The 10,745-nt window shown below is 43.7% G+C and overlaps 1 protein-coding gene across 2 annotated transcripts in view; it reads left to right on the top strand.

The window, feature by feature from the left end:
* The first annotated feature begins 956 nt into the window (after positions 1-956).
* Positions 957-10,745, top strand: part of HEXA (hexosaminidase subunit alpha) — a 34,253-nt gene continuing 24,464 nt past the window's right edge. The window contains exon 1 of one of the 2 annotated variants that reach the window (XM_061430287.1): positions 957-1,258. In XM_061430287.1, the coding sequence (XP_061286271.1) occupies positions 1,006-1,258 (253 nt within the window). In that variant the 5' untranslated portion in view covers positions 957-1,005. The remainder of the gene's footprint in view (positions 1,259-10,745) is intronic. The other variant, XM_061430286.1, reaches the window with a different exon arrangement.

The raw sequence follows: 10,745 nt of genomic DNA, 5'->3' as shown, positions 1-10,745 counted from the left end.
TTCCCACTGCAGGAATTAAAGCTCTCATTATCTTCCAATTCCAAAAAAAAAAAAGCCTCCCTCACTGGTTTCTTATCCATCCAACCACTCAACATGAGATTTCTAAAATGCAAATCTTCGGGCTGATTTTCAATTTCCTACTGTACCAAGTCCTGATTCTCGGACTTTCTATGTAAACCCCTGCAGAATTTCTCTCTGGGTATAAGACCTGTCATCTCTGGGTGTTCTCCAGTTTGCAACCAAAGTACAAGCAATGTCTTATCGCTTGCATTAAGTACAGGACCTAGCCTGTTTGTGGCATTTTTGTCTGTGAGGAGGGGATCTGGGGGCAGTTACTGGGAGATTATTAACCACTAAAGAAGAACCCACTCAAGAGCCAGCAAACGGGTCGCCTCAAGCTTGCTCTGAAAGTACACATCTTTTCCCCAGTCATAAGTAGTTCCCATTTTTGTAATCTTGTGATGCATTCTCTAGCTGAGCCATTCTGACTACCTAATTCCAACCCCTTTCTGCCCCACAGCATTTCATATCACAAGGGCCTGTGGTTTTAAGTCTCCATTTTTTTGCTTCTGAAGTTCCCTGGGCCTGGGACGTCCTTTACCTCCCAGGAAGCCTGGCGACCTTTTATTCCGCGTTCACGGCTCGGGAGACTTTCCTTTCTCGCTCGCCCACTCGGCCTCCCCACGTGGGGCTTCTATCCTCTGGCGCGCATATAGTTCTGTGATCGCAGGCCTGGCAACTGTGGAGGTGCATTAGCGACTGCTCCACCAGTCCCGGGAACCGCCTGAACTTGAACCATCGCCGATGCCCTGCACCATCCACCGCAGGCCGCAGGAGCTTCGGGTTCTCTCTGGGACTGGAGGGATGGGAGTCAGTACTCCCGGGTCACCGGTGTGGAGCTGTAGCGGGTCACGTGACCCGCCGATTGTCACGCGGGCACCGCTCACCTGACCAGGCTGTCACGTGGCCCGGCCGGCTGGGAGAGGGGAAGCAGACCGGCGGGCCATGGCAGGCTCCACGCTCAGGTTTTCGCTGCTGCTGGCGGCAGCGTTCGCTGGGCGGGCGACGGCCCTGTGGCCATGGCCCCAGTACATTCAGACCTCTGAGCTGCGGTACACCATCTTCCCGCAAAGCTTCCAATTCCAGTACCATCTCAGTTCGGCCGCGCAGGTTGGCTGCTCCGTCCTCGACGAGGCCTTCCAACGCTACCGTGACCTGCTCTTCGGCTCTGTGGCTTTCCGTTTTCCCCACCCCATAGGTGAGTCGGACCTGCCCAGTCTCGTTCCCGGGCTCCGAAAGGCCCTGCCTTGGGACAGCTCCCCCAAACCTCCTGAAACGCCCTTCCTCTGCCTTTTGCCCAACCCCCTCGTCTGTCCCAATCCTCTAGCTTCCACTTCCACCTGCCTTTTTTCTCCAGCTGTCCTCTCAGCCTCCCCAAGGGTTGGTTCCCCACCTCCATTCACTTCTTCACTAAATTGACTGGCCAGAACTTTTCTGTAATCCTGCCCTCCTGCTATATATTTCACCAATAATGTCTGCTTTAGGACTACAGTTCAATCAGAATAGGAAATTCCTAAAAATACTGTGCCAGTAGACATCTAAGGTGATCCCTCTGAGGGTGTTCCAGTGTCCGGGTCCTAGTGAGGTTGTGATCAGGGCTGCGCAGAGGAGACTAGAACTAATACCCACCACTGGTAAGACTAGACATGAGAGATATACTGACCTGTGTAAAATTACATAAAACTGTCTGACCCCTATTAGGGAAATGTTTAAACTGTGAGAGGAAAATCACCGATCACTTCCATAAGGAAATGAGTTTTAAGCAGCCACTTAAAGTGAGGTGGTGGATATAATTGGCCAGGACTGAAAGGAGGGTATTCCAGGAAGGAAGGAAGGTTTGAGCAGAGGCACAGAGGCTTACGGTTAAAATCACAGTGCTGGAAAAAAAAAAATCACAGTGCTGGGCTGGTGTGTGTAAAGAGGGTGGGGGGCTGGGGACCAGTGAGGTTGAGGAGGGTGTAGAGTTGAAATGAAGAGTCAGGAGTGCTTTGGATATGGGCTTCATCTGAAATAGCATGGGCTGGCAATTTTTCTTTAAGGTGGTTACTGAAAATTGTGCTTGTGGGGTTTTATCCATTGGGAGATAATGAAAACTGTTTTGGACAAACATTACCAAAGAAGAGATAAGAAACTTCCTTCTCTGATGTTCTTCCTGTGGAGTCTTCCCTTTGGAGCACAGTTTCCTAGACAGGCTTTCAGATGACTTGAGTCATAAGCCATAATCCTATTTCTGCAAAAACAAGGAAGAAGCTATGGAGGAGAACAACATCAACAAAGCCCAAACCATAGTATATTTCCCAATGGGATTGAAGAAAACAACATATGCAAGTTGTTGTTGAGTCTCTTAAGTTGTGTCCAACTCTTTTGTGACCCCATGGACTGTAGCCCACCAGGCTTCTCTGTCCATGGGATTTCCCAGACAGGAATATTAGAGTGGGTTGCCTATTCCCTTCTCCAGGGGATCTTTGCCACCCAAGGATCAGACCCACGTCTCATGCTTGGCAGGTGGATTCTTTATCACTGAGCCACCTGGAAAGCCCCATATACAAGTTAAAACTTAGCTAAAGCTTCCAGTGTCCTCGTAGGCTAGCTCCTCCACCAGAGATCAAACTCATGCACCGTGCCTTGGGAATGCAGAGTCTTAACCACTGGACTGCTGGTGAAGTCCCCAGTGCTTTCTTAATGCAGCACAACTTCTGGTTTTGAGCCGCTCCTTGAATTCAGTGAAGTTCATACTTCCAGGTTTTCTAAAAAACAAGTCTGGTGTTGAGTTTCAACTCTATTCTGAACTTGCCTCCAAGGCTTAGCTGTAGTCCATTAATTGCTAAATGGTTTGTGGAAGTATTTAGTACTTGTAATTGACAGGTGTTTCTGCCAACTGGAAGGTATGTGTTACATGTTGTTAAACTTGTTAAACAGGATTATTTTAGGCCCTAGATACTTGAATGAACCTAGTTCTCTGTTTTGATCATTAAGCCACATCCTGTTTGCAGATCAAAGATCTGATTATTTGGGATAGCATCCAACTAATGTTGCTCCAAATACTTTTTGGGGTGCTTGATGGAGTTAATAAAAGTCCAGGTAAAATGACTAAATCTGACTATGTCATTTGACTGCATTCTTCTTTGCTTTTCTTGAAACTAGTTGATTGAAGCCGTAGTCCTTAATGATTATCATAAAGTTCTCATCCTGTTCTGATGTTTACATGTACACCCCTGTGAGTTTTTTAGGATGCCATTGTCCCTGAACAGAATAATCCCCAACCCGTTCCCAGACCTTTTAATGTAGAATGGAAGGAAGATTATTGTATGAGTATCTGGATCTTTCTACAGCCATTATCAATATTTGATTAGCTCATCCTCAGATGTTAAGTGACCGGGTTGATAAGTGGCAGAGTTCATGATAATCTGAATCTCCTAAAATTCCTCCTTTGGCCATTCCTTCTATAATTATGCCCTGAACATAGATATTTAATTATTTGTTGAATATATTAAAATTAACTTTAAAGGGCTACTTCGTATAAAAGTTTGTAAAAAGGTTTCATGATTTTTGTTTGTGTCCTGTTGTTCAGTCGCTCAATCATGTCCGACTCTTTGCAACCCCATGGACTGTAGCATGCCAGGCTTCCCTGTCTTTCACCATCTCCTGGAGCTTCCTCAAACTTATGTTCATTGAGTTGGTGATGCCATCCAACCATCCCGCCCTCTGTCGCCCCCTACTCCTCCTGCCTTCAATCTTTCCCAGCATCAGGGTCTTTTCTAATGAGTTGGCTCTTCGCATCAGGTGGCCAAAGTATTGGAGCTTTAGCTTCAGCATCAGTCCTTCCAATGAATATTCAGGATTGATTTCCTTTAGAATTGACTAGTTTGATATTGCAGTCCAAGGGACTGTTCTTTATGTCCAAGATCATCAAAAAGATGATCTGCAGGTTTCATTTAGAATTGATTGTCTTTCAAGTTTCAAATTTGGAGTATTAGCATGTGATTTCATGAAAAGGAGGAACACAGTATGCTGCGGTCCTAACTCAAGCTGCTCTTAACTCATCACAGAATTGGAGATGCATTGGAACTGCATCTAGAGAACATAGAGGGGAAGCCGATAAGAGGCAGCTGGGCTAGGGAGAAAGAGTAATGCTGATTGGTTCTCTCTGCTCTAATTGAACTAGAGGCTGTGTACACTTTAACCTTCCCATGACAAGGACAAGGCATAGCCTTGGGGTGCTTGATGGAGTTGATAAAGTCCAGTTCAGTTCAGTTGCTCAGTCGTGTCTGACTCTTTGACACCGCATGGACTGCAGCATGCCAGGCTTCCCTGTCCATCATCAACTTCTGGAGCTTGCTCAGACTCATGTCCATTGAGTCGGTGATGCCATCCAACCATCTCATCATCTGTTATGCCCTTCTCTTCCTGCCTTCAATCTTTCCCAGCATCAGGGTCTTTTCCAATGAGTCAGTTCTTCACATCAGGTAGCCAAAGTACTGCAGTTTCAGCTTCAGCATCAGTCCTTCCAGTGAATATTTAGGACTGATTTCCTTTAGGATGGACTGGTTGGATCTCCTTGCAGTCCAAGGGATTCTCGAGAGTCTTCTCCAACACCACAGTTCAAAAGCATCAATTCTTCAGTGCTCAGCTTTCTTTATAGTCCCAACTCTCACATCTGTACATGACTACCAGAAAAACCATAGCTTTGACTAGATGGAACTTTATTGGCAAAGTAATGTCTCTGCTTTTTAATATGCTGTCTAGGTTGGTCATAGCTTTTCTTCCGAGGAGCAAGTGTCTTTTAATTTCATGGCTGCAGTCACCATTTGCAGTGATTTTGGAGCCCAAAAGAATAAAGTCTCTCATTGTTTCCATTGGTTCCCCATCTATTTGCCATGAAGTGATGGGACCAGATGCCATGATCTTCATTTTCTGAATGTTGAGTTTTAAGCCAACTTTTTCACTCTCCTCTTTCACATTCATCAAGAAGCTCTTTATTCCTTCTTCACTTTCTGCCATAGGGTGCTGTCATCAGCATATCTGAGGTTATTGATATTTCTCCCGGCAGTCTTGATTCCAGCTTGTGCTTCATCCAGCCTGGCATTTTGCATGATGTACTCTGCATATAAGTTAAAAAGTCCAGGTAAAGTGGCTAAATCTGATTATGCAGAAGACTTGACTGCCAGTTATATATATTGTCTTAAAAGCGAAGAGGAAGAAAACAATGCAGCAAGAGAGTTTTGTAGAATTCTTTTTCTTGTGATGGGGTATGTGGAGGATGGAGGGCTATATAAGAAGGAGAAATACAGTGATTTGAGAAGAATAGGTATCAGGAGAATCATTTTTAGCGAAGGGCAAAATAATTGTGTTCCATTTGGAATCCCTGGGCCTAAGATAGCTTGGCCTCTACCAGCCCCTCTTCTCGCAGCTGAACCCAAGAAGCTCAGCGTGATCTAGATGTGTATGGGTAGTCTGGGCCTGGTTTATGAAAAATTCCAGTCTTATTTCCTTGAGCCATCTCTGCGTCCCCTTTCCCCTGCTTGAAGACCGATTACAGTAGTGGACTTAGGGTCTGAAACATGATCTACTCAGGAGTCAGCCACAGAATGTTTACTGATCACTTCTTTAACTATGTTCCTTTGGCAAGTTGCCTAACTTGCAAGTAGCTACTGCTGCTTTTTATTTTCTAATGTGTCTACATTTCAAGCATTTCTGAGGATACAGGGAGATAATGATGAGTGTCTTTACAAACTTTGAACTAGAAGGAAGAACTGGGTGTTTGGTTTTTTTTTGGCTGTGCTGGGTCTTCATTGCTACACAGGCTTTTTCTCTAGTTGCGATGAGCGGGGACTACTCTTCATTGCAGCATGCGGGCTTCTCATTGCCGTGGCTTCTCTTGTTTCAGAGCCTGGGCTCTAGATGCTCGGGCTTCAGTAGTCACAGTTCTCTAGCCCTAGAACACAGCTCAGTAGTTGTGGCACTTGGGCTTAGTTGCTCCTCAGCACGTGGGACCTTCCCAGACCAGGGATATAACCTGTGTCTCTTAATGTGCAGTGCTTAGTCGCTCAGTCGTGTCTGACTCTTTGTGACCCCCATGGACTGTAGCCTGCCAGGCTCCTCTGTCCATGGGGATTCTCCAGGCAAGAATACTGGAGTGGGTTGCCATGCCCTCCTCCAGGGGATCGTCCCACCCAGAGATTGAACCCAGGTCACCTGCATTGCAGGTGGATTATTTACCATCTACCACTGAGACACCAGGGAAGCCTAAGAACTTGGTGATTTTTAAAATGAAACAAAATGTAAAACGTTAAACCCTCAAGCTGCCTTTCCTCCCATCTCCTTCCATTCCACTTCCTCACCTCCACACGGAAGAGTGAATCACAGCACTGGAGATTTTTTGCCAGTTGATTCCCTCTTTTTTGATTTGTTTTTAACAGCAGGTGGGGTCTTTTTTTTTTTTTCCTTACAGCTACTCAGTTTTGCTAGGGCATGTTGTGGATTTCTTAGCCCATTGAAGGCATAAACCTCAATCCTTTTTCTAATGATTTGTCAACTGAAATTAAAATGTATAGCCTGAGATCTGTGAGTTCAGTTTTATTTGGGGACTCAGGACTATAACCCAGGAGACAACCTCTCTCACAGCTCTGGAGACCTGCTCCAGTGAGTAGTGGGTCAACAAGCACATAGGTGATTGTGGAGAAAGGGGTCCATGCAGTCAAGCACACATCTCGGTAGAAGGCTGTTCTCGGTCACGAGGAACAGATATCTGGTGCTCTTCTATGTATGGAAAGATACAAGAAATTGGATTAATACAATTTTCTTCTGAAAATATCTTAACTTTCTGAGGGCTTCTTCTGCCAGTTTTCCCAGACCACAGAGTGCCTCATTTCTGATCTTTGCCCTAAACTCCTGTCAAGGTGTGCTGAATGTCTGTGACTGCAGTGGCTGCTCACCCAGTCCTTGTAGAGCTCAATGCTGAGTGACATTCCTTAGATGACAGTTATACAAAACAGAGTTTTGCTGCCCAACTCATATTTCTTTTAGAAATGAAAGAGGTTATTACTCTTATGTTTCTGTATTTTCCTAAATTTCTTCTGCTAACCCTGGAAATAAGTGACAAGATCAGAGTCGATGTGCATCATCCAGAGGTTTAACCAATTGGATGACAAGCTTTCTCTCACCTTTGTGGGGCCGCTGACCAGGGCAGCTGAAGAGAGGAAGTTGAGTCTGGAGAGGTGAGACATGTATAAGAGAAGCATTTTCTGTGATCTGCCTCAAGGCTTAAGGGTTTGTAGTCTGTTGTAACAGAAAAATGGGTTTGTTTTTCTTCTCTATTCATGGTTGTAGTGAATAAGACCTATTACTGGGTCAGGAACTTCTCTCATTTATTTCCTGCATCTGTTTTAAGCTACTGTTATTGCTTAAGCTCCCTGGCCATGCACTCAACCCTGATCTCTAGCTAGCAGCAGGGTGCTATCATTCTGTCCACATCTTGAGGTTGGTTGTGGCTTGATTCTGGTGTGAAACTCTCTTCTCTAGCAGTGTGTGCTTAGATGCAGGAAGTTTGAGTGCTTGGCCACTTGAATGTCAGTCAGTAAGCTTCCTTTCTTTGTAACGCTTTGGGATGGGAGCAAGGGAGATGGCTTGCCAGGTATCCTCTCCTGGATGAAAAGTTTAACTACAGTCCTATTCAGTCTTGTCCTGGGGATAACTAGGATCTCACATTTGTGGCTTTGGTCTTTTGACTAGGGCCACAGTCCTAGTTTGAGGCCGATTCAGAGTTCCAAGCCCATGTCCCTTTTATACTGGGTGGGCCAAAAAATTTGTTAAGGATTTTTTAAGATGTTACAGAAAATGAACTTTTTGGCCAACCCAATATGGTGGTGGGTCAGCCTGTTTGCCACGCAGGGTGGCATCACACAGTAGTGGAGCCCTCAGGGTTCTATAAGAAGCTCATGGAAGGCCCTCAGGGCTGCTTCTGTGGTGTGGTTTTCCCACAAGGCAACTTGCCCCTAGGCTCTTCCAGCCAAGCTGCAAAAGTGACTTTTTAGGAAAAGACAAGTGAAAAATGGAAGGAAACTAGCATTTATTGAGTATCTGGCACTTGCTGTATGTTATACCCTCTAATCTTCATCACAGCTCTGGGAGGTTGGTGTTATACTTATCTTTCAGAACTGAGACTCAAAGAGGTTAAGGGTTACACAGCTAGCAATGGCAGAGTACAAATTCCAGTCAGGTCTGTCTACCAAGACTTTGTTTTTTACACTGTGCAGTGTAGGGACAGTCTACTCATGAATACCTTTATCAAGCATTATACCAGTTAGGGATTTGGGAACCTCACTGTCCTTTTGTAGGATTAAACTCTGATAACACTTCAGTGTTAATTACTTCAAATAGTAACTTCTGACATCTAATTGCTTTAATCGATAGCACTCAAGTTGTGAATATTTTGAGCCCTGGCCCATTGTTTGCAGATCCCAGTAGTATTTCTAGTTGGCTTCCCCCCTTCCATTCATCCTGAATACAAGCAGCATTTATTAAGCAACTATAAATTGTCAGTAGCACTGGTCCAAAGAATATTAATGAGCTGCCTATGTCCTTAAAGAATTTACAGTCTCATACTACAAAGCTACAGTAACCAAAACAGTATGGAACTGGCACAAAAACAAACACATAGATCAGTGGAGCAGGAGAGACAGCCCAGAAATAGACCCATACACTATGGTGAAGTAATCTGCGACAAAGGAGGCAAGAATATACAATGGAGAAAAGACAAGCTTTTCAGCAAGTGGTGCTGGGAAAACTGGACAGCTCCATGTAAAAGAATGAAGTTACAATATTCTCTAATGCTATATACAAAATAAATTCAAAATGAATTAAAGACCTAATGTAAGACCAGATACTACTGAATGGGAGAAAATACTTGCAAATAATACAACTGAGAAGGGATTAATATCCAATATATATAAACAGTTCATACAACTTAACATCAAAAAAATACCCAATTAAAATGTGGTTGAAAGAAATTAACAGCCATTTTTCCAAAGCAGAAATGCAGATAGCCAACAGGAATGTGAAAATATGTTCAGTATTGCTAATTATCAGGGAAATGCAAATCAAAACCATAATGAGGTATTAACCTCACACCTGTCAAGATAGCCATTATCAAAAAGAACACAAATCAAAACCATAATGAGGTATTACCTCACCCCTGTCAGGATGGCCATCATCAAAAAGAACACAAATAACATTGTTGAGGATGTAGAAAAAGGAACCCTCCTACACTGTTGGTAGGAATGTAAATTGGTGCAGCCACTGTGGAAAACAGAGTGGAGGTTTCTCAAAAAACTAAAAATAGAATTACCATATGACCCAGCTGTTCTACTCCTGGCTAAACATATGAAAAAAACAAACACATTAACTAGAATGCACCCCAGTGTTCACAGCATCAGTATTTGCAATCGCTGAGATATGAAAGCATCCTAAGTGTCCATCAACGGATGAATGGCTAAAGAAGATGTGTGTGTATACACACACACGCACACAGTGGAATACTATTCAGCCATACAAAAGTCATACAAAAATTTTGTGATTTGCAGCAACATAGATGGATTTGGAGGGCGTAATGCTCAAACAGAGAAAGACAAGTAACTCTATGATATCACTTATATGCGGAATCTAAAAAATACAGTGCATTAGTGAATACAACAAAAAAGAAACAGACTCACAGAATAGAGAGAACAAACTAGTGGTTACCAGTTGAGGGGAAGAGGGGCAATATAGGGGTGCGGGAGTGGGTGGTGCAAACTGTTGGGTGTAAGATCGGCTCCAAGGTGTAAATACAGTGTAAGGAAGGTAGCCAGTATTTTGTAATAATCTTAAATGGAAAGTAACATTTAAAAGTTGTATAAAATTTTTAAATGAATTTTTTAGAATACTTAAGAATTTACAGTCTCAAAGTGGACAGACATACAGTAAAGTGTGATTTTTGCCAATAACTGAAGCACAGGTGCTTTGGGAACACCTGATATGTGTGTGTGTGTGTCTGTGTGTGTGTGCGTGTGCACATGCATAGGGGGTACATTTTGAGAAGACTTCCAATAAGAGCTGTCTAATAAGATCTGAAAGGAGCTGATGGAGGTGGAGTTAGTAACCTACACAGAAAGAAATACATGCAGGAAAGGCCTTTAGGAAAGAAGCTTTCATGACATATTTAAGAAACTCAAGATCAGTGATGTCAGCATGAAGCACACAGCTACAGGGTGAATCAGCAAGTTCTGAAGCTAAAGAGGTGGTAGATGCAAGGTCATGAAATGACCTGGGGAGCCCTGATAAAGAACATGAACTTCATCCTAAGGTCAAGGAAGGCCAATAAAGGCCATTAAACAGGATAAGTGATGTAACTAAACTCTGACTGCATTGGGGATTGGTGGGGAATGGGACTAGAGGCAGGAAACCCACTTAAAAGACTCTTACAGTGGTCTAGATAAGCGAGAAAAGTGGCTGAAGTGGGTTGACAGCTGTACAGACAGAGAAAACTAGAAAGATTGAAGAAAAATGTAGGAAGTAGATGTCCTTTGACAATCAAATGGATAAAGAAGATGTGGTACATTTACACAATGGAATATTACTCAGCCATAAAAAGGAATGAAATAGTACCATTTGCTGCAACATGGATGGACCCAGAGATTGTCATACTAAGT

The sequence above is a fragment of the Bos javanicus genome, chromosome 10, assembly GCF_032452875.1.
Source record: "Bos javanicus breed banteng chromosome 10, ARS-OSU_banteng_1.0, whole genome shotgun sequence".
NCBI classification, from domain to species: domain Eukaryota; kingdom Metazoa; phylum Chordata; class Mammalia; order Artiodactyla; family Bovidae; genus Bos; species Bos javanicus.
This window is presented reverse-complemented; position numbering and strand designations above follow the sequence as displayed.